Source organism: Crinia signifera, chromosome 6 (assembly GCF_055691185.1).
Source record: "Crinia signifera chromosome 6, ASM5569118v1, whole genome shotgun sequence".
Taxonomy (NCBI): domain Eukaryota; kingdom Metazoa; phylum Chordata; class Amphibia; order Anura; family Myobatrachidae; genus Crinia; species Crinia signifera.
Window position 1 is genome coordinate 89,562,099 of NC_139222.1, and position 24,962 is coordinate 89,587,060.

Here is a 24,962-nt window from a genome sequence, read left to right on the forward strand (position 1 = left end):
CAGTTTTCGACATGAATACATCGGAAGGGGTACCGATGTATTCAATTTTAGCTTTTTTTTTGCCGAAAAGCAGGTGGATTGACGGAAGAGCCTCCAATTCACCTGCTTTTGATGGAAACACAGCCAAAACTGCTGTTTCTCTGTCATTTTCAATCCGGCATAACAAAATGCCGGATTGAGGCAAGGAGGACGGCACCGGGTGAGCAGCAGTAGTTTACACTGCGCCGTCCTCCTGTCCCCCGCTGCCCGCACCCTCCCGTACATATCCACCGCCGAGCTGGGTCAGAGCAGCTCACCCGGCTCCATCCAGGCTCCCTTGCTGTCTCCCGTTGCCGCGCTCACCCGGTCCGAGCGCCGGCCGAGTGAGTGTCAATCATCGGCCAAATGCGACATCAGGATTTGGACGATGAATTGAATAATGGATGCCGGATCCCTTCCAGCAAAATGGATCCGGCATCAATTGAATATATCTTTTTATCACCCTTGCATTTATCTATTGTTAAGGCTTAATACATTTGCCCCATTGTTTGTAATAAATATTATATATTTTTTATATATATAATTTTATTTCTGGTATCTATTTATATTTATTCACTATTTATACCAGTCTCATAACATATATACACATGAAACATAGGTCGCAGGTCCAGATAAGATTATTCCCATTCATTTAATTCGCCCACCACCGCCTACTCTGGACTATGCAGATGCCCCTTAGATAAGTGGGGAGTCTGTTATCAGAGACCTTCATTTGAGATCCTTACCGTTTGCCTTATAACTTAGCACTGATATCCATCTCTTTGTACCCATATCTGATCCATTGTTTAAGTTAGCAAGAAGTATTCAAACAAAGCATATATTGTATTCTGACCAAACAATCACACTAATATCAGATACAAGGCGGTGTCATTACATGCTTTTACCTCACTTTTCCTACTAACCAGCTTTCAATGCTACACACCACTGATCTGCCAACACCATCTGGCCATCTACCTCCGCTCTTGGATTACTTCGATTACCTCCTCCTGCCCTCCCCCTTTACTGACCTGCCGATCCTCCATCCTCTTAAGTACTCACCTGTAAAGGGGTCATTCCAAGCTCATGGCCACTCCTTCCCTGAGCGATTTTAGACAAATCATTTACAAGTCGTTCAAATATATTAGCAGCATTTAAGTCACAGTCATAATTCACGTAAATGTCCACCACACACTGAGCATCTAAATCAAGAGAAAACATCACATTAATAACAGATTTATCATATAGGTACTGTCTATTAATTTCAAACATTACCTGGCAGTCTGCAGCCATATCTGCCTTAAAATAGTGAAGTCAAGCATAGTCTTTATCATTATTCTTACATAGGGCTATTTTTTTTTTTTTTTAAAGTATAAATCAAATGCTATATTTACTGAGTAAATAGGAGACAAATGATAAAGGGCCTCGTCTCCAGCAAAGAGATCACTAAGCATTATTACGGTCTCTCTAGGTGACAGTGGGAAGGTGAATTATAGCAAAATAACAGTAGTGCCAACTGTAATATTGGGCACAAAGTATGCCTGGTGGAGCCACCAATTACTAGATACCTGCACAAATCCTTGTCAGCGTCTGTATCACCATCCACTTGTGCTCAAATGAACTGGTTGAAGTCTCCAATATATTTAAAAAGATTTCTTTAAAAAACACCTAAAATAAAAAAACAGGATCAAATATTAGAAAACAATTTTTTATGACATATGTCATCTCACTACAGTGGTCCTTGAGACACCCTAACAATACAGGTTTTAAGGATATCCATGTTAACCTACCGGTGACAACCAGCAGCACAGTCAGTTTGATATAACAATTTGTGCACAAGCAGGGATATACTTAACACATGGACTGTTATGGGACCTTGAGGACTGAGTTTGGAAAACCCGTGTCCGCACTACCATTCCACTACTTACCTCTACTTGCATTTTTAAGTGCATCTTAAAATTGGACAGCAGACTGAGGAATATGGCTAGGGAGAGTTCAAAGACGTCAGGAACGGAGGACACCCCATTTTTAGATAAGGCTACACAGAGGTATTGCTTGATTGCATTGATAAACATTTCATGAGTCCTAAATACAGGGCCGGCATTCTGCAATACTGACAGGAGGAGCTGGAGGGAGATAATCTTGGAACGCAGCTCATGTGACCTGGATGTGTAATAATAGAATGAATCATACCTTCATACCATGCATAATTAACATGTAACATACTGCAACAGATGGCCTACATTTAAAAAATGCTGAATGTGAGCAAATTAGTAGAATATAATCATATTATGTAACAAGAGAAAAGGGGTCAATGGACAATTTTATACGCATACATTTTGAATTACCCAAGCATTTAGAACTGCCCAATAGAATGTGCCATATGAGTATTTCAGCCAGCACTGGGCAGTACGGATGGTGTAATGGTTAGTATTTCTGACTCACAGCCCTGAGGTCATGGGTTTGATTCCCACCATGGCTCTAACTGTGCGGCGTTTGTATATTCTCCCCGTACTTGCATGGGTTTTCCTCCCACAACCCAAAAACTATACTGGTAGGTTAATTGGCTCCTAACAAAATTAACCCTAGACGGTCTGTGTGTGTGCACTAGGGAATAAAGATTGTAAGCTACACTGGGGCAGGCACTGATGTAAAGTGCTGCGGAATATGCGTGCGCTATAGAAGAAACTCTTAATAAATAAAGAAAGAAATAAATAAAAGGAGGCATCGAGGGATAGTCAATGTGGGACGATATTATAGACAGTTGGAAAAATCGGTACACATAAATTCAAATTATTGGCCACTAAATTGTGGAATCTGCGGCCATTTTCACAGAGCCACTTGTTTTCTGACTGTCGCTTAATTTCTGACAGTTGGATAGATTAAAAAGGTTGAATGTAAATTTGACCTGCTTTTGTCGAAGTGACGATATTTCCAACTATCAAAAATATCGGCACACATTGGATACCCCCATAAACAGTTAATCACATCCAATCCCTCTCGCAGAATTCATTGGATGTTACTGGGGATAAAGAAACTCAGTCAGGATATGGCACATTCATTGTTAGCTACTCAATCTCCTATAATACCATACTGCTGGACACACACTTGTTTTTCAAACAAAGATCTGCAGGACAGAACCATAGTAGAACAAAGAGAAAGTGGAGAGAAAAAAAGGGCTAAAATCACTGAAAGATAGGATTATAAAAATGCTTGTGCCAAGAACATTGGTGTAAAGAAACACTGAAGTGCTTTGTTATTTATTTTCAAATATGGTGCCAAAAAGTCAGGTAAAGTCCTGTCATGGGACCTCAATCGGATATAGTATGATAGCCTTTAGCAGTCTGCAGATAAAGTAAAGAATTACACTGGCTTGCTCAAGTGCCATCCGTAAATAAAGCAGAGGAATGGAGCAGGATTGTGCAACAGTAGTATGGTAACATCTTTTCTCTTTAACACTTATACATTCATAGAGCCACAAGTGCAACTTCTAGGACCACCAATGCAGAGTTGCTTAACTCACCTGGGGTCTGGTGGTCCATCCCCTAGGGGTTTCATGGAAAGCTTACAGAGGGAACGGAACACAAGAAAGGCGTCTTTCTGCAGGATGTGCGAGAACCTAGCACCAGAGTGTTGACCATGGAGAGAATCAGTTTCCTTAAATACAGCGAAAAAAGAAAATGTATACTGGACGCCTCACTACTTTTCAATCTTTTATAATATATAAATTATATTACTTTCAGACACACTTATTTAAAGTTACAGACTAGAGAAGGCAAGAGCGTACACACTTAATATGACGCTTCAATTTCCCTGGCCAAACAAATATAGGTCCAGGACATCTCCACCCCAGATATACAGATATAGATAGAGGAAAGTACCAGGTAATCAGTTGAAGACACCGACCGCCCGTCATCCGCTATTCCATTAGTCTGGATGTTCTCAGGAGGAGAGAACTCAGTCGGTTTTGGATTAGGCATAACATTTTCTGAAACGTTCCCTTTCTCTTCCAGCTCTGTGGAGTAAACGTGCACATTTCATAAGAGCAGCTGCAAAGGGTTAATAAGATAACACGTAAAGAGGTGCATCAAGGTAACCATGTATATTTTTTATAGAACGCACTTGGATGCCATGACACACTGTTACTCCCTTATAACTGCTTCATACATCTTTCCGGGTGCCAGTCGGGGTCCCCACAGTCATTTACCAGACGTTGGGATCCCGACTGTTAAAATACAGACGCACGGGTTCCCGACGGCCACCGGCTATTCTCCCTCGTGGGGGTCCACAAGGGGCTTTGTTGCGCTGACCCAGTACCACACCCATCTTTCCTCCCCCCTTGCTTTGGTCTGTTCTTTCCCACACATATATTTAATTATAGATCTGCACTTTGGGCCTTATGAGAAGATGTACAAAAAACGAGCAAGCACAGAAACTGAAAATTTGTACAGCGTATGCAAACAAAATAAACTATATATATACTTGCTCGGACATCAGCACAGTACACAACTGGTCACATTGTGATCATACATATTTACCACTTCTAGTCAGTGACATATGTGTATATACACATCCATGCAAGCTCTTTTCTAACTATTCTTCTCTGCTAAAGTTTCTCTCTAATGGTTTGGATGGTTTCTCACTGTTCTTCTCTTCTAAATATTCCCATCTTTTGTGTGTCTGATCTGTATGAATAGTTTACCCACTTTTACTTCTCTGCTAAATTTTTTCCTCCCTTATCTAGCCATGGACTGCATACACAGTACATGATTCACTTGGCTGTTAATCCGGATACACTATGGCCCGTATATACTGTAGCCTTAGTACTGACAGTCAGAGACCATGACATATTTATTTTCTAACTTTGCTTCTCTACTAAATATTCCTTTTTTTTTTCTCCAGGTGTGCATGGTTTCCTACTTTTCTTCTCTGCTATATACTCTGATCTTTCAAATATATGTGGTCTGGATGTGTGGTATTTTCTAGTCTATACCTTCTCTGCTACATACATCCTACTTTATACACTTGTTGGTGTATTATTGTACTTTTATATTTTATGCATATATATGTACCATTTTCTGTATCTTTCCATGATCAAGTGGCTTTATTTGAATATTATTGTACCATTATAATTACTGTGCTTGTGCCATTTATCTATCATCTTCTCTTGTATGCATGATTTTCCTCCTATTCTTCTCTGCTAAACACTCTGACCTTTTTTGAATGCCTGTGTTCTGTATGTGTATGTGTATTTCCCCCATCTAATAACTTCTCTGCTATATATATCCTACTTTCCTGATACTGCCGCTATGCTCACTATTGCTCTACATGCTATTTATGCCAGAGCCTGTATGCAGTAGCGATGTTAGCATCCATATGTCATTGTGACAGTTACTGTTATCGTTATAGCCGCGCACGCAATGGTGCGCTTTCCTGTTTACTGGTTGCCATGGTGACGGGAGCACAGACAGGACGTACACGTTGGTGACGTCATCACACAGCGCCGACCGGACGGGCGTGCGATCCCGATTTCGGAAGACGCTGTACCACACCTGGGTTTATAGAAGGTAGGACATGTATACTGTTTATTCTTGATGCCATGACCTGAAGAAATTGCTGAATAAAAGCAATGAAACGTTCTCCACATAGGATGGCCTGATCGTGATTTATTGACAAGACGCCTGGAGTGCTGCTTTTCCTCCCCCCTGCCCTCTATTTATCTATTGGAGCGGGCACCCGGCGCAGACATCCAATATACAGGGAGAGCCGGATATATACACACACTGGTCGCATCTCACACTTGAAACTGCAAATACAGATTCAGACCTGTACAAGTACCTATATACTATTAGTAGCCTTATCAGCTGCAGGAGCCTGTGGCCTGCTCGTGCAAAAAAAAATTCTAAGCTACTTCCACCCCAGGAGACGGCAGAAAAGCAGTGTGTGGAGTATGCAATGGGCAGCAAACAGCACATTCTTCAGTTCCTCTTATCCATTCTAAGTAATTGTGATATATTGGTCTACTGATTGTGTGCTATAAAGTTATGTACCTTTACTCTTAAGCTCAGTTGTGCCCTGAACTTCATCTGTCCCACGAAAGCCATCCACATTATCTGGCATCTCACGAGCATCTAAAGGACCAGATGTCTCCTGAACTGCATCCACAGGACCAGACGTCTCCTGAACACCATCTACAGGATTTGAAACCTCACGAACACCATCCACATTATCAGACATCTCCTGGATTCCATCAGGACAACCCAATGTCTCCCGAGCTTCCACTGTGCGACCCAACGTGTCCTCAACCCCATCCACAGGACCAGATTTATCTGGATTTCCATCTAAGTCACCCAATGGCTCCCGAATTCTATCCATATGACCCAATGTTTCTTCTGGAAGTACACAGAAAAAAACATTGATCAATGATAATATAAATGGTTATGAAATTAAGCAGAAGAATTTGTTAAGAAAAAAATAGTCAAATGTACTTTATTACATGACAACACATTATCAAGGTCATTGCTCTTACCTGCTGCACTTGTCCTGACATCGGTTTCTGTTCGGCTATCTCTGTTCTGACCCCCATTTATTTTATCACCAGTAATAGGTATGGAGGGCTCACTCTGCTGAAGTATATGTATTCTTGGTCCAATAAGGGGGGACCCAGATAATTTGTGAGCTGCAGGGGAATGCAGTTTCTGTTGTTGCTTTTCATAATCTCGAAGTTCTTGTACCTGAGGGGGAAAAGCAAGCATATAAGGCTCCAGGTATAACCGTAATGTCCACATATATTTATTTAAGAGGCTTCTCAGCAAGAGAGTAAAAATAAAGCTACAGTATATGGGGTGTGACAAGAACACTGGAATAGTGTTGGAAGGGGTGTGGTATAGCACACCGACAGATGGGATTCCGACAGTCATTAGCCCGATGTCGAAATCCCGACTGCCCGGACTCAGATAGCAGGGCAAGCGCAACGAAGCCCCTTGCGGGCACAGTGGCTCGCTGCACTCACCACCTATTCTATTCTCCCTCTATGGGGATAGTGGACCCCCAGGGCAGAGAATAGTCGCTGCCCATCTGTCGGTGTATTAGCAGTTTGGATTCTGACGTTGGTGTAATGACTGTCAGAATCCTGACTGCCGGTCAGTCATTTGGCAACCATTGGAAGGCAGGTGTATTTGCCAATGGTTTCTTACCAATGTGGTTTAAAAAAAACCTAGAAAGGTTGCCTGGTGGAAAATGAGCTGGCTATTAGAAACAGGTGAGCTATGCTTGATGAAAATATTTTTCTGTAGTTAGGAATGACCTGTGCTTACTTAGTACCAGACAGCAAGGCATTTTATTTTGTTTTACTGCTTAATAAAATAAACCATGGCAAGTAGCACTAGAAACCTTGGATTTATGCAATCTCTTGTAAGCAGTGTACTGCCCTTAACCCCAGGATATGTACCTGTTCTCCTAATACTGTTACACTGTGTATAATGGCAGAAGATAAGGGGAATCCACTTTATCCTTAGGAACAATGGTATAGTGTAAGTAGACTATACCATTGTTCCTAAGGATTTACTGGATTCCCCTTATCTTTTGGAGGCCACACACACTGGTTACCATTACATTAAGGAGAGGCCCAGATCACACATTTCTACTTCCTCTGGAGAAAAAAGCCCCCAAAAGCAGATAGGGTGCATAACCACTCCTAACCTTGAAGGCTGGCATTCGTAGGGATACCACTGGGTATAGCCTGGAGAGGAGAGAGTCTTTATTTAGTTGCTCATGTTTTGGTCTATCCACAGTTTGGACCTTGTTTACTGTGGCCAGTTGTTGGCTGTGGTTGCTCTCTGGGGCATCAGATATGTATTCCGAGCAATTTCTAGAAGCATTAACCTTTGTTGGGTCAATCCTTTTTTAACCTAAATTTGGTAAAATAAGTCATCACGCTACTAGGGAAGAAGTTATTATCTTCCTGTTAATAACCCTAAGCCATGGTGTCCTAAGTTTCAGTCAGGTCAGTCCTTGGTTAGAAGCAATAAATCCTCCTCTAGGGGAAAGTACCCAAAGGGGAAATCATCTGTGATGAGAAAAACTCCCAGGATCAAAACCTTCTGATAAGACCTTATAATTACAGAGGAAAATTGCAGTGGACACCCATCTTCGATGGTTCTGGAAACACCTCCACTACAAAGGCTCTTGGAAAGATCCTTTCAGAAAGTTAGACTGCATAAGAACAAACTATGGGCCTTATGGGTTCACTCTTAGAGGCAAATTCCTTCTTAGCTGGACAAAACCATGTGCACTGCAGGGGGGGCAGATGTAACAGGTGCATAGAGCATTAAATTCGGTGAGTTATTTTGTTTCTGTGCAGGGAAAATACTGACTGCTTTATTTTTACACTGCGATTTACATCTCACCTTGAAGTAAACCCCCACCCAAATCTAATTCTCTCTGCACAAGTTACATCTGCCCCACCTGCAGTGTACATGGTTTTGTCCAGCTAAGAAGGAATTTGCCTCTAAGAGTGAACCAGAATAAGGCTCTATATTAGGTCAGGAGAGGTGATGTTTTTCCACTTAAAAAAGAAACAGAAACCTCCCAGCTGCTAGTCTCACCTTTTCCTAGTCGAAATGCCGACATGACTTACAATAAGTCTCATATTCACTTATGGGTGAGATTTTTGCACAGAATCTGTCAGATCGGTGTTGAATTCGATGGAACAGGCATGTCCAAAGTCCGGCCCGGGGGCCAATTGCAGCCTGTGCTGTTTTTAAGCGGCCCGCAGCCTCAAGCCAGAAGTGGGTGGAGCATCAGTTGCGGGACAGACCGCACTTAAGGTGGGGCCCCGGCAAGCGTGCCTTTACCTTGCTGTCTGCAGCAGTGAGGAGGTGCCAGCCGCCACAGTGAGATGTGTTTGGTGTCTTTCGGGTGAGTATGCATCCAACTCCTGCAGCTGCAATTGTATATCACCCTCCTCCGCAGCCACAGTGACAGCAGTGTGTGGGGAGGGGGTGCAGCAAGGGGGAAGCTTGCTCCCGTAACATGCAGAGAGGAGGAGAGCAGCAGCGGGAGCCCAAGCATCTCCTGTCCTTGCAGTTCCTGCTTTGCCTCTCCCTCCTTTGGCTCACACAAGGGGCTGGGAAACATACAGAGAAGGGAGGGGGCAGGCAGGGGGGACATACAGGCAATGTGGGCAGAGTGGGAGACATACAGTGAAGGAGGGTCAGGCTGGGGGACATACAGTGAATGGAGGCAGTGATGGACATTCAGAGAAGGGGGGGCAGGCGTTGGGACATAGTGAATGGAAGTCATACAGTGAATGGGGGCAGATTGGGGGACACACAGTGAAGGAGGGTCAGGCATTAGTACATACAGTGAATGGAAGGTCAGGCTTTGGGACATACAGTCAATGGGGGCAGAGTAGGGGACATACAGTGAAGAAGGGTCAGGCTGGGGGACATACAGTGATTGGAGGCAGTGATGGACATTCAGAGAAGGGAGGACAGGCTGGGGGACAGAGTGAATGGGTGCAGAGTGGGGAACATACAGTGAATGGTGGACATACAGAGAAAGCTGGTCAGGCAGGGGAATATACAGTGAAGGGGGCAGAGTGGGGAACATACAGTGAATGGTGGACATACAGAGAAAGCTGGTCAGGCAGGGGAATATACAGTGAAGGGGGCAGAGTGGGGGACATACAGTGAATGGGGGGAAGGCTGGAGGAAATATAGAGAGGGGGGGCAGTCTACGGAATATACAATGAAGGCTGGCTGGGGCAGGCTGGGGAACATAAAGTGAATGAGGGCAGAGTGGGGGACCATTCTGATGCGATTAATGATTCAAAGAATGTCAGGCTGAATGGTCGGCCCCCCACATTTTCACCTCACCAAAACTGGCCCTCGTCACAAAAAGTTTGGACACCCCTGCTTTAAATCCTTTACTCTGTGTCTACTGTGGGTATTTGCAGGCATGTAGAATTTTGCCTGATTTTCTTTCTAGTACCTCTTCAACCCCTCTCCTAGCATCCATGAGCGTAGGTGGTTACTATGAGTAAAGATGGTCATACATTCATCATCAAAGCTATATGAGCAGCAAGAGAGATACATATGGATGACCTGCAGACAGGATGCCAGCATCTCAATGGAGGGATTCTGAACTATGTACCATGTGCAGAGAGAACTACAGTTAAGTGAGTTATTTGGTTTCTGTGCAGGGTAAATACTGGCTGCATTATTTTTAAAACTGAAATCTAAATTGCAGTGTAACACACCCCACCAAAATCTAACTCGCTCTGCAAAGATTACACGTGATTTTGTGCATTTGAGAAGGATTTTGCTTTTGTCATCAACTCTGGACCCTAACTGAACAGGACTGCAGCCAGTAAATAAAAACTTTACTGCCTGACATGCGCGTGCACGCGAGCACATACACACACTTTGGCACAGCTGGGCAGCAGAGGCACAGCTAAGTAGAAGTACAATTCAAGAACAGAAGTGTGAGCTTAATATCAGTCATAAAAGCACGTCTTACAGCTTGAGTCTCCATCCGGATGAAGATGACATTCAGCATCTGAGTGAGTGTGGCTTTAGCAGTTGTCTGATTCACTAGATTTTTGCTTGCCAGATATATGTTGTAACACGTTCGAACAGTTTGCAGGACTGTGGCTTCATGGATCTCAACATAAGGGGACGTGACCACAGTCAGGAGAGCCTGAAGAGCAAAACCAGCATTACTTATAGGTCATCATAGCAGAAGCCCATGCCACCATTTACAGTCAAGAGACACTTTTCCAAGATCACCAATATTGAATAAAATAGATGAAAAAAGCACCTACAAACTGTAGTACTTCATTGTATTATTCTATAAATGTACAAGGAATATTGTACACAAATAAACCAAATAGCAACATGCGAGGATGGCGTCCGACTATCAGACAAGGAGTCAGGTACTTGTTATGAAGGTCAATCATTAAAAACATCTTCGTAGAACACTGCATTACCTTAATTATTTGGAGTTGCACCCCTTCATCCGTTTGGGGTCCTTGGAAACAATTGCAGATTGTATCTACTATACGATCGATGAGACGTTTCCCGGCAATTCCTTTATCTGGAGCATTGCCAGTAATGTGTCCATAAGCAATTAGTTTCTATAAGACACCACCACAAAATCACTTGAAACCCAGATATTATTTTAAACATATAGACAAAACCTGACAACCCCATCTGGAGCTAGACCGATCCCTTTGCACTGTATATTCTGCCAAGGAATTCTTGTTACCTGAAGCCAAGAACAGTCTCAGTTTTCCGTTTTGAACATCTAAAAGTCACAATAGCTTTGTATATGAACAATTTGCAGTACACAACTTTGCAGTCATTGAAAAGTTGTGTGATTCCACGCAACAGCAATTCTGGTACAGGTAACAGAGTTTGGGTCCTTAGCGACATTATATTTTAAAAAGTCTTTAACATCTGTACAACAAGAGCACAAAAGAAATTGCTATGTTTCTGTCCTCAAGGCACCCTTGCATTCCAAGTTTTAAGGATATCCGTTCTTGAGAATGGACGTTTAAATCAAAATGAAAGAACACAAAGAAAGTACCTGCAGGCAGTCCAGGGAGGTGCTGACAACACGAGGGGACTTTAATTGACAGGCCAACTCAAATGGAAGGAAGTACTTGTCGGCTTCAATGAATTTAGCTTTGGAGGGTACAGCTGATCCATCCCTAAAAGAGAGGGAAATAGAGGAACAGCTCCCGATAAACATCCCAAATTCAGGTGATATAAAGGTGATGCGTGTTTGGGAAGCAGTCTAATATTTGCACTAGTACGCATCCTATTACATGCCATATTTGCAGAGCCCTATTAATAAATAGACATTTCTTACACAAACAAATAAACCTGGTTATGAACCGCACTTCAAAAGAGTACATGTTCTACAAAGCCGCACAAAATGACATGTAAAGAGAAAATAATGGTGATATGTAAACCATATCAGGCCAGGTTCCTTTGTAGGAACTGCAGCCACTAAATAAGCTGACTTGCTAAATAAATTCACACCCAGCTAGACAAACACAGCTATCAGCTGCACAACACACACAACATTCAGTCCTATTATAACAAGAAATACTATGCTGTTGGCTCATAAGGAGTTCAAGGGCCACATCGGTACTAGGAGGGCCATATTGGGCTATGCTAATCCTGCATTAGATAACATTAGAAGGACCATCCTTTTTCTGATGGAGTTATCAATACCATACCTCCCAACATGACCCTGTCCAGGAGGGACACAATGCTCTTCTCCTGCACTTCCCTCTTAATGTATGATTGCCATCACCTGTGTTGAAGCGCCTTTCTTATCGATTAACCTGTTTAACACACATGAAGGTAATCATGCATCTAGAAGAAAGTGCAGGAGCAGAGCTTTGTGTCCCTCCTGGAGAGGGTCATGTTGGGATGTATGCAATACAGTACATAAGCCTAATAAGCACATGCGGGTAAGCCGAATAAGCACATGCTGGAAACACCCAGTTCCATCTATCCCCTCTCTCTAGACCAGTGGTTCTCAACCTTAGGACCCCCAAACATTGCACGTTCTCCATGTCTCCACAAAGAATCGCAAATGAAATAATTAGCTCCACTTGTGGATCTTTTAAAATGTGTCAGTGAGTAATGAGTGCATCTGCTCGGTGACCTAGAAAACGTGAACTGTGTGGGGGCCATGAAGACTGAGGTTGAGAACCACTGCTCTAGACTGTACACTGTAAACTCTACCAAAGTGAGGACTGAGGCAAATGGCCAATTATTTTCTTAGTGTTGCGGAATATGTGTGAGCTATACAAGTAATTGGTAATAAATACACAGCTTTATCTGCAGTTCATAGTAGTATTGCATACCCTCCAACATGACCCATTCCATTCGGTACACAATGCTCTGTTCCTGGACGTCCCTGGTAATGTAGGATTGCCAGCACCTGTGTGGAACTAGGTAATTGAAGAGAAGGGTGTTTCAACACAGGTGATGGCAATCATACATTACAAGGGACGTCCAGGAACAGAGCATTGTGTACCGAATAGAATGGGTCATGTTGGAGGGTATGGTATTGATGTGTCCATAGTCAGTATGTGGCATCTTAGACACATGCGGCAGTACGGATGATGTAATTTATTTAGTTTCTTATATAGTGCAGCAGATTCCGTTGCGCTTTACAATTGTCGACAGTGATAAAACAAACTGTGTAACAACAGACAGACTTGGGGGTAAGAGGGCCCTGCTGCAAGCTTACAATCTATGGTTATCATTACTGCCTCACATCGCTGATGTCATGGGCTCGATTCCCACCATGGCCCTAACTGTGCGGAGTTTGTATATTCTCCCTGTGTTTGCAGGGGTTTCCTCCAGGTACTCCGGTTTCCTCCCACAATCCAAAAATATACTGTTAGGTCATTTGTCTCGTAACAAAATTAACCCTAATTAATGCGGTAGGGAATATAGAATGTAAGCTCCACTGGGGCAGGGACTGATGTGAATGTTCAAATATTCTCTGTAAAGCGCTGCGGAATGTGTGTGCGCTATATAAGATACTGTTAATAAATAAATAATTAATTAGACACATCAAGACAAATGGAGCTGTACAATGAATGAGATGAAGCAGGGCCTTCCTCCAGTGTCAACATCATGAACAAGAAGCCTGTGTGTTTTGCCACTTACTTCGGCTGTTCCAATTCAGATTTAATTTCATCTGTAAAACATAAAAAATGAAAGCGACTGTTAGTGAAATTATTACGTAATTACTGCCTGCCATTCACAGGTTGTTTTACTCGTTTACACAGACATCAGTATCATGTTTTACCAGACCCTTGTTGACAATGGTAAAAGTCCATGGACAGGACAATACGTGTGGATGAGCACGTATTTCCTGAAGGACTCGTGTCTCTATGCTTTTGAAGTCAGCACAATGGGGAGAGATAAACACAAACCATGAAAGGATTATTACTAGAGGTAAAGGCGCTACATAAAATCACCTCAGGCCGCACTGAGACACGTGACCGCACAGCATTCTCACCAACGCCTATGAGATCGGTTACATATACCTTCCAACAGATGGCTTACACACAGGCAGAGACACTTTATACAGGTAACCACAGGGTGAGGAGAGACGCTGGAAAATCATTAACTAGGCTTTTCAGGCATTTCCTTTCACAGTAGCAGGTTAAGAACAATGACATCTCACAGCCTTGGTAAAACAAAAAAGATTAGATAACTTTAGGCAAAAAAGAAAGTCCCAGGACTCATACTAGACTAGTTTGGAAATATTGAAGCACCTTGCACTGTGAATTTCCTCTTGTCACACACAGGGCCTTATTCTAGTTCATTCTTAGAGGCAAATTCCTTCTCAGATGGACAAAACCATGTGCACTGCAGGTGGGCAGATGTAACAGGTGCAGACAGAATTAGATTTGGATGCGTTATTTTGTTTCTGTGCAGGGAAAATACTGGTTGCTTTATTTTTACACTGCAATATGATCTCACTTTGAAGAAAAACCCCACCCAAAACTTACTTTCTCTGCACATGTTATATCTGCCCCACCTGCAGTGCACATGGTTTTGTCCATTTGAGAAGGAATTTTCCTCTAAGCGTGAACTAGAATAAGGCCCACAGCCACTAATACTGTGAACTCCCAAGCCAGGAATCACACATACTGAAGAAATAGCTGCTACTGTATATGGAAACATTCTGTTATTATGGGAGAGATGTACTAAGGATTCAAGAGTGAGAACCAGCCAGTCAGCTCCTAACTGCCACAGCACACGCTATGTGTAAAAAAATTGCCAGTTTGGAGCCAATTGGTTTCTATTTTTCCCCTCTCCGCTGTATCACTCTTCAAGGCTTAGTACATCTGCCCCGTAACTTTTACAGCAGGTCTTAAGAAGATACCTTACATGTGTTACACCAGACATGAGCCTGAACTCCGACCTCACAAGAGTGAGACCAGGAAGAAATAGCTCCAAGTATCGTAAAACCATAATACAGAGTCACATGTATCACTAGGTAATTATCAATCACATAAGGAATAGGATGAACAGATCTGGCAGACGGAACTCAGGCTTTATTCTCACTTATACAGCACATCCGCTATCTGTAAGCCAGAATTGCTGCTAGCTAGTAATAAGTGAGCATGTCCATGCCTGAGGAAGAGACCTAAGTAGTCTCGAAAGCTTGCATTATAACAACATTTATTTTTGTTAGCCATTAAAAGGTATCATATTTGCTAGATTGCTATTTTGTTTTTCTCACTGAGGAACAATAAAACTTTTCTGTCCATGTATGTACTAGGTAAAAAAGAAATGCCTGCTACCAATTCTCCCTACCTTGCAGTTCTGTCCACTATTTCTCTCTGAACTTTTCCTATGTGAAAATGAAAACACAGCCTTAGGGCTATTTCACACGCTCCGGCTCCTGCCGGACAGCGAAACTCCACACTGCCAGGAAGCCGTGCCACACACAGTAGTTTATAATGGACACGTGTCCATTCACACGGGACGGCCACGGCCCGGCCGCCGGATCCCACCACTGGAAGGGACAGCTGCCGGGCTGTGGCCATCCCCTCCATTTTAAACTACTGTTTGCGGCACGGCTTCCTGGCAGTGCGGGATTTCGCCCCCCGGCAGGAAGCCGGAGCGTGTGAAATAGCCCTTACTACTCAAGAAATGCATCTTAAAGTCCCATACATTCTAGATGATATGGTTTAGAATGAGCGATATTCTGAACATTGCCTAATGTGTACACTTCATATAGTTAACGGTTCGCGCTCCCGCATGTCGTTAACGACGCAGCATGACCATCACTCCCCCAGCTGTCAGCCCCCTTGCACCTGGCATCGGTGAGTGTGTACGCACTTGCCGATGCCAGCACCCCGCCGCCTCCAATATCGGCTTTAACCATATACACATGAAAGGATATTGTAAACGATATCCCTTAAAGTGGCTTCTGATACCCCATTCACACCAGCTTAAATTCCCGGGTTGAGTCCGGGAACAACCCGGTACTACCTCTGGTGTGAAAGGTACCCAGGACAAATTACCGGGCTAATTTGCCGGAAATCCAATATTTCAATATTGGCCATCCCAGGCCGATATTATTAACTATATCGGCTACTGCCAGGGTTGCCTATTGTGGTAGGGGCCTAAGCATCTTTCGTATTGTGTACACTCAATATTTGTAAGTCTGCGCATTGGGAAAGAACACAATATACACTGCTAACAGCATCAGCCCCCAAACGTCTATGTTCTGTTTCACATAATACTTTTAAATACAGGTATTTCTGCTTACAGCCTACACACATTTATCTGAGAAAATGGTAGAATTTCAAATACAAGCGAGTCACAGGAATGTCAGATAACCACACAATTGCAGAACACACTGAAAATCAGGTTCAGCTGGATTCTCCAGAACTGATATTTTCCACCTTATCTCACGGCCCCTTTACGTTAGCCATTGCTGGGTCTAGTGTCACATACTGTACATGTATGTTATTGAACAACATTGTCTGCTGGAATTATCAGATAAAACCAGTGGTGATCTTAATTTTGTTGTACAAGTTAATTATTTCTTCTTACAAATGAATATCAATGCTAGAAGGCATATACTAACAGAATAATAACCCTAACCCTCTCGGTTAGTGACCAATCCTAACTCTCCCTCCTAACACAAGGAAGTGGCTGTACAACACTTTACAACTAAAATTCAAACACAGCAGACGGTGCCTGTTGGATATAGACACTTCCTGCATGCATCTGCTATCCAAGCAAAGCGTCCAAATACTGAAGTCACTCAGACTGCATCGGAAAACCATCTACTCATTTCTACTTTTGATTCCGATGCCGAGGGGCCACGCATTGAGATCGGATGTGCCAAAACACTGATTTGCACTAACTTGCTATCGGTTTTGACTACGTAGTCAAAATCAATAGCCCAAACTGCACCATGTGTCCACAGCTTAAGATCGTGCATACTACAAATTTGGACAGATTAAGCTTTTTTGTGCTCAGGCCAATTAGCAGATCCTACTGAGCACATACAGTACATGTGGAGATATATCAAACCTTCTAAAGAGGACCATGGGAGCCCTGAACTGTAACCAGTAATATGGAAAGTAAAGATATATTCACTGAAATACCACATAACTCTGCCACAATAATCTTATTGCTGGGTTAACCTGGACTGCTGCTTGGCATGAAAGGGTCTCTGAAAAATAACCTGGGTCCAGCAACCAAGAAATCCAACCGAGGTAGCGAGCAGGGTTGGACATGTGAAGGACCTGGGTAACGAGGCAGTGGGAAAGCATGACTCGGGTCATCCAACCAAGTTCCGGTTAACAGCACATGGAAAGCAGGAACATGGGGAAAACAGGGCTGACCGGGGAAAACCCAGGTAGGTTCACAGTTCTCACCTGGGTTGGAACAAATTCCAAATCAAACCCAGGACGTTGCTGTGAAAGGGGTATAAGACACTGATATGCAGAATAATACTATGAACAAATACAGAAGAGTTCAGGTGGAAGACACTGTAGGCTGAAATTATTTATAGAGCAAGAAAATTAAATATACATATTTTTAGTTTCTTATTCTATCTAGTACAATATAAATAACAGCTGCTTGGATTAAATGAGCTGGTATTAAAGGACTGATAAATACTATGCTTTTATGATTAATGAAACCATTTTAACATAGATGTACCTATAACTTTTGAATCAACTGGCGTGATTCATGGGGGTAGTGGACACCAAGCTGTAGCAGCTGCATCTTTTTTTGCAGCCACTACTGCAAAATGATGGTGACGCTGCAGCTGATGGGCTGTCAGTTGAGATGCCCACCAGCTGCAGCTCTGATCTGCCATGGTGTGCATCAAGATGCTCCATCCAGCAGACATTGGCCGCACTATCAGATTTCTGAAGTACCCCAGGACCGCTGTTGCTTCAGGTCACACCACCTTTTTCTTCCCTATAAATGTACTTCTAATCTACAGAAAAAAAAAAAAACACCTACATTTATTTGGGTACTTGTTTCCTAGAACGGCCACATCGTGTACCTTAAAGTTAAGGTACACGATGCCCGCGATGGACCCGATTTCCTTTGAAATCAGGTCCATTTTACCGTCAAAGGCAAAATCGGGGGCATCGCGTCGGTCGCGGCCATTAAAATTGCCCCCGACGCGATGCCCACGATTTTGCCATAGGCTTCAATGTTAAAATATTTTTTAACACTGAAATCGGGAGCATCGCGTCGGTCTTGTGCCATTATAATGGCACAAGATGAGATGGACTTGATTAAGTCCATCTCACATAGAAAACAATGTGAAATGGGCCAATATGACCCATTTCACATTGTATATGGCCCCGTCGTTACCTCACGATTGACGCCAACCCGAAGCGTGGCGAGCGCAGCGAGCCCGCGAGGGGCGGCGGTGCGCGTCCTCCGACCTTTTCATACCCCTACTATCCACGTCGGCGTGGAGTTGAGAATATAAAGTGTGGGGAGCGCAGCGAGCCCGAAGCATGGCGAGCATAGCGAGCCCCGCGAGGGGACGCGTATACCTGTGAAGTTATACGCGTCCGCTCGCCACGCTTCGGGCTCGGTGGCTCACTTTGCTCGCCACACTTTATATTCTCAACTCCACGCCGACGTGGATAGTAGGGGTATGAAAAGGTTACAGGACACGCACCGCCGCCGCTCGCCACGCTTTGAGTTGGCGTCAATCGTAGGGTGGCGGCGTTGAGGGTGTAAAATTGGGGATCTGGGGAATATTTTACATTGAATCCAATGTAAAATCGGGTCGATCGATGCATGCCACGACGCGTTTTTTCCGACACGACCACCCCGATGCAAATCGGTGTGGCCTTGCTAGGAAACAAGTACCTTTATTTGTTAGCTAAACAATTATTTTAGTGTCTTTAGAACCCAAGAACTAATATCTCCACACAAAACAATAATTATTCTGGCCTATTTATTCTTTTTACCAAAGCCTGCTGCCTTTATTTATTACACTACCAAAACATCTACTTCATATGTCTCCTTCCACACATGCAATAAAAAAAAAAAAATGTTATACACAAAAACACATAAAATCAAAGTCCAAGCTATCACCACTTTAGGACTATTGTGTTCAGTAATTAAAGTTTTCTTTCTAAATGAATCCTTAAGGCCCTTTACACACTGAGCTGAAAACAGATCAGTTTAGTTGTTTGAGCTGCTTTTAGCAAAAAAGCCACCCTATGTGTGTGGGCCAGCTATGAGCGGTGCTGCGTGCTCCCGCATCATTGCCAATGGCTGCCACTCATCTGCTGGTATTACCAGCAGATGAGCGATGGGGTGGACGGCTTTCCATAGCATCCTGCTATGGAAAGTCATCCACCCCTGGGAAAATTGCTCTGAAGGGTAAAAATCACTCAGTGTGAATGCATAAAGCGGCCCAGAAAAAACACCCAGTGTGTATGGACCTTAAGAATGAGGAGACACCAGCACTAGTCTATTTCCCAGTTTTTTATTTTTAAAAGATTACTCTAAGTGTGAGTAGATAACTGAAAGCCACAAGAAGTGCAACAAAATAACTGTAAAAAAGAGACTAAATGGGTGAAATGTAATAGGGTGAGAGAATCAGAAAGTGAGGGATTTGGTAAGAAATCTCCATTTTTTTTTTTATAAAGCGGCAATCATTTACATTGCAATACTAGTTTGATTTTGCCGTGTAAATGATTGGCACTTTAAAAACTCGAGATTTCTTACTAATACCCCGTTCACACTGCAGCTCTAAACCAGTATTTAGCCTTTTAAAACAGTTAGAGCTGCAGTGTGAAAGCACCAGTCTGCATTTACCTGTTACAGATAACTGGTATTTCTAAACGGTTATAATGCAGAGTCCTACCCATTTCAGGCCCATTTTTTGCAGTCTGAACAGGTCTGAAACGGTACTCAGGCAGTATTGGTCCCGCTTCGTGCATATCCAATGAGCGGGACACAGCACAGTGCATATTTAATGAGTGGGACCCCTCCCCCTGCATATGTAATGAGCGGGACCCACTCACTTAATATGCACTGCGCTCATTAGAAATGCATGGAGGCAGTGGGGTTTAGCCATGTGGCAACAGCGCAGGGAAGGGATATGGGCAGCAGGATCAGGTTGGTGGTGGGCAGGGGGTCCCTGCGGCATATGTGATATCAGCGGCGGGGTCCCTGCGGCGGATGGGAACTACTAGTTCAGACCTGACTCTGCTGCCTGGATCCCTTCCCTGTGCTGCCCAGGTAGGTGGGGGGGGGGGGATGCTTCTACTTAAACGCTATTTAAATGGTAATATACCCGCTTTACTCTGCAATGTGAAAGGGGTTAGTAGGCTCAGACCAGTTTTAAATACCGCTTAGAAATACAGGGTCTTCACACGTATTAATCTCACTTTCTGATTCCCTCACTATTACATTTCACGCCGAATATCCAGGACAAACTTGTTACACACTAGAAGATATATTGTAATGCATCGTTAAGGGCGTACGGCCGATTAATAGTGCACAGCGGTCATTCATAAGCACATCAGTAGGGGTGATGTAATGAACTACAGCATACAACTACATTAAGTTGTAACATATTGCACAACGGATCGTGGAGCTACCCCTCGCATCCCGTTATACTCATCCAAATGTGCAAAACATCACAAAAGATAATTTGTTCAGCCGTTTAAAGGTTAAGGTCCACACACACACACACACTCTGGGCAATTTTGCACAGCGTGTATGGACAGCGATGACGGGGGAAAGCCGCTCAGTGCATACATGCTGTCAGCGGGCGGACAGCTTTGCATAGTGCAGCGCTAATACAAGCAGATGAATGGCTTTCCGGGAATGATGCGGGAGCGTGCATCACCGCTCATTACCAGGCCATACACACTGGGTGGCTTTGAGCTGAAAGCCGCTCAAAACACCAAGTTTGAGTGGCTTTCAGCTCAAAATCATCCAGTGTGTATGGGCCTTTACCTGTGGAAGAAAATATTTATTTTAACAGTGCTGGAATGTTCCTGAGTGTCTCTTCCCTCACCTTCACAAACATTTACAGAACTGCTCCTTCATAGGAGGCCAATGACATATAGGAGAGACATGAAGGTTGATTTAATACCCAATTCATACTGCCAACCCAGCAATTACCTGGCATTTTTGAGTGTCGGGTCATTTTGCCAGCTCTAGTCTGACCTAAATTCACACCAGAAGCAAAAGCTTTTAAATCCAGAAATTTGCTGAAAAACCTGGGTTTTTCTTCAGTATGAAATGGTCAGCCAGACCCTGGTCCAAAGTAGGGTCGGCGACGCGGATTGACCCATTCACACCAAAAAAAAGTTTGGGTGTTTCAGCAAATACCTGGGTTGAAAATCTTTAACCCAGTAAATTGCTTCTGGTGTGAATGGGGTATAATTATGGCCACAAGCCACTGCTGGGCTACTCCTACATCACTGATGGGCACCCATTAATTAGCACTGCTAATTAAACTGTCCCAGAGAAAAAGTGCATAAACTGAGGTAGAATTGGGAGTTCCAGGCTATCTTCTCCCACTTTCCTACAGCAAAGAGGTCTACCTGTATATACTGTAGGTGTTAAGGTGCCCGCACACGGTACGTTTTGTACTAGATCGCATCTAGTTCAAATCGCATGCGATGCACTACAACAGCGTGCAGTTTGAACTAGATGCAATGGGATCTAGTACAGAAAGTAAGGCTGCACATACTTTTTGTAAATTACGGGAGCACGCATCGCATACCTACAGCAACACAGAGCAATGTGAACTAAAAGGTTCAAAACACATCCGGCAATTTCACTTTGTTAAATTCTTAACTACATAAAACACACGCAGACAGTATACATCCGACCTGTCTGTTAAACCTGACAAACTAGTGTAACTTGTACAATGAGCATAGTAAGAGGATTTAAATTCTTCTTTCACAATTAATTTTATTTGTAAACTAATGTACAGCCCATCAGTAAGATGGAACAACATAACAGTATTGTCATCGCCCTTGGCTGTGCCAGGCTGATCAAAGCAACACTTGCTCCTTCAGGCATCATCTAGTGCAGGCATGTCCAAAGTCCGGCCCGGGGGCCAATTGCGGTCCGTGCCATCATTTCCAGTGGCCCGCAGCCTCCAGCCAGAAGCAGGCAGAGCATCAGATGCAGGATGCACAGCACAAGACACTAAAGGTGGGGTCCCAGCGAGCGCGCCTTTACCTTGCTGTCTGCAGCAGTGAGGAGGTGCAGTGCCGCCACAGTGAGATGTGTTTGGCGGCTTTCGGGTGAGTGTGCGCCCAACCCCTGGACATTCAGAGAAGGGAGGGCAAGCTATGGGACAGAGTGAATGGGTGCAAAGTGGGGAACATACAGTAAAGGAGGGGCAGGCTGTGGGACATACAGAGAAGGATGGTCAGGCAGGGGAATATACAGTGAAGGGGCAGGCTGGGGGACATACAGTGAATGGGGGCAGAGTAGGGGACCATTCTGATGTGATTAATGATTCAAAGAATGTCAGGCTGAATGGTCGGCCCCCACACATTTACACCTCACCAAATCTGGCCCTCGTTGCAAAAAGTTTGGACACCCCTGATCTAGTGGCTGCTGACATGCAAAACATTCGAATTACCCCCATAAAGATGAGGGGGAGCATGCATTGGCCTTTTATTATATGGGAATTTCCTCAGTATATTTATTTAGTTTCTTATATAGCGCAGCATATTCCGCTTTACAATTGGAAACAACAGTGATTACACTAACTGGGTAGAAACAAACCAACAGAGGTAGGAGGGCCCTGCTCGCAAGCTTGCAATCTATATGAAATAATATTGTGAGATAAGTCATCTACAATATTACAATTGGACAGATCCTGCCTATCTAAACTTTATGCAGCCTCAGGAATTGTGAGAAAAATACAATTTGTATTAAAATGCACCCAATGAGATTTCCTGCACGTGCAGACTTATAGATTCCTGCACATCCCGCCTTATCTGGGGGGTTACTGTGCAGAGAAATTGGCAATTAATTGCATAGCAGCAGGCGCAAAACCTGGAACTTTACCAATCTGGCAAATGGTAAATGAATATGCCCCTGAGAGTCTACATAACAGATTCGTTTTTGTTAAATTAATAGATAGCATATATTACTCTGAGAGCACTCCATAAGCAATTAGGGGACCTTTTATAAAGAAAATACACAAATGATTGACAGATATAGATCTATATAGTATACATGTAGTAGGTCAAGTACTTTGCTCCTGACAAATAATCCGTATGACAGATCATCCCCCCACCACCTGGTAATATGACAAATTCTCCGATGTGGCAGCACCCGTCTAACTGATGCTCAGTGCGATACTCTAACCCTCACCCTACGGTGATGCTGATCCCCGCAGTGTGAGAGACAGGTTCCCCCCATCTGACAGATGCCCCCAGAATCACAGCTCCTCCCCACCCAGCCTCTCACCTAAGGCCACCTCACACGCCTTCCTCAGCTGCGCGTTCTGGGCCTTCCTGACATCCTTGTCGGCCAGGATCTTCTCCAGGGCCCGGGACAGGAACATGGTCTTGGTTTTGTGCCCCTTCCCCGGCTCCTGCATGTCCCAGCTGCGCTATCACAGACACTGGGGGGGGGACTCTGCCCCGTCAGGTAGTCAGCACTGCGCCGCCATCTTGGAGCCCGTCACATGACCCTCTCCCAGCCACGCCCCTTCCATGTTGGCAAACCGACGATCTGCGCCCAAGCCTCAGGTGAAGCCGACTGGGGGCGTAACTGCGCCTGTCAGCTTGGGGTGAGTGGGCGGCGGCAACTGTCAGAGAGCAGCCAGAGCTGTTCCGGGGCCGCCGTATGCTGAGTGTCCGTTGTTTCCGTGTTACAGGTGTGCGGCCATTTTCCCGGAGCCTCGCATGCAGCTAACCGACTTATCTTATCCCTGTCTGCAGCATTGTGTGCGGGGATCACTCATACAGCTAGGCGTATACTGTTGTCACTAAATCTATTACAATAATAATAATTATTATTATTATTACCACTGCCACCATAGATTAATAGGGAAATATCTAGTTACCCGCTATCAACAGCTTATTAAATGGAGTAGGGCAGTCAGTGAAGCAGGATAAACATATACTGAGTCCTTTATAAAACTACACAGATGAACAAAAAATTTAGTTTTAGTGGAGCCCTAAAGCTATTTAAGGCCACAGTTCGCAAGGCAGGGTTTGGTGGACTCACAAGGCTGCGAATAACCCCCATTGTATAGTGTGTCCAGAGCATAGACTTGTCATGTATGGAAGTCAAATAACTTTGCTAACACTTGTAACACTTGTTTCTAAAACTTTTTCACTTTGTATTAATTTTAGTAGCGCTGCTTTCACATTGCAAACCTGCTTCCAACCCATTTTTATAAATGTTTCTTAAAACGGGTCTAAAGCCAGTTAAACCCCTTTCACACATTGCATGTTGTAACCGGTATATTACCCTTTCAATACTGTTTTTGTACCATTCACATTCAACCCATTTCACCCATAGAAAACAGTGGATACTGGGATGGGTGGGGGAACACTGTAAAAATAGGGGTACTGTGCAGGATGGGAAAGGGAGCAGTGAGATAGTGATAGGAGATACAGATGGCTGCAGTAGTGGTGACAATGGAGTGAATGAGGGGGGAGGGGCAATGTGACTGGACTGGCTGGTGGTTTATAGGTAGGTGGGAAGTGAAATGGGCACAGTGGGTGGTGTTTGGGGAAAGAATATACTGGGTTGGGGGAAGGGGGGGGGGTGACTGTAAAGATAGAGGACACTGGATTGGTGATTACATTCCTGTGCCTGGTCCCTGCACATGGCACAGTCACTGCAGCAGCATGCACAGTCACACTGCAACATCTTTAGTGGCCCTTCAACTCCGGCTGCTGGTGTCTG

At 43.9% G+C, this 24,962-nt stretch overlaps 1 protein-coding gene across 1 annotated transcript in view; it reads right to left on the reverse strand.

The window, feature by feature from the left end:
- Positions 1–23,788, reverse strand: part of ARFGEF2 (ARF guanine nucleotide exchange factor 2) — a 53,052-nt gene extending 29,264 nt beyond the window's left edge. The window contains exons 1-12 of the mRNA XM_083146419.1: positions 23,511–23,788; positions 13,713–13,743; positions 11,605–11,728; positions 11,006–11,152; positions 10,537–10,716; positions 6,545–6,749; positions 6,066–6,407; positions 3,897–4,030; positions 3,539–3,672; positions 1,944–2,178; positions 1,584–1,683; positions 1,078–1,217 (exon numbers count right to left, since the gene is read on the reverse strand). Coding sequence (XP_083002545.1) covers positions 1,078–1,217; positions 1,584–1,683; positions 1,944–2,178; positions 3,539–3,672; positions 3,897–4,030; positions 6,066–6,407; positions 6,545–6,749; positions 10,537–10,716; positions 11,006–11,152; positions 11,605–11,728; positions 13,713–13,743; positions 23,511–23,643 — 1,905 coding nt within the window. The 5' untranslated portion in view covers positions 23,644–23,788. The remainder of the gene's footprint in view (positions 1–1,077; positions 1,218–1,583; positions 1,684–1,943; positions 2,179–3,538; positions 3,673–3,896; positions 4,031–6,065; positions 6,408–6,544; positions 6,750–10,536; positions 10,717–11,005; positions 11,153–11,604; positions 11,729–13,712; positions 13,744–23,510) is intronic.
- Positions 23,789–24,962: the final 1,174 nt, after the last annotated feature.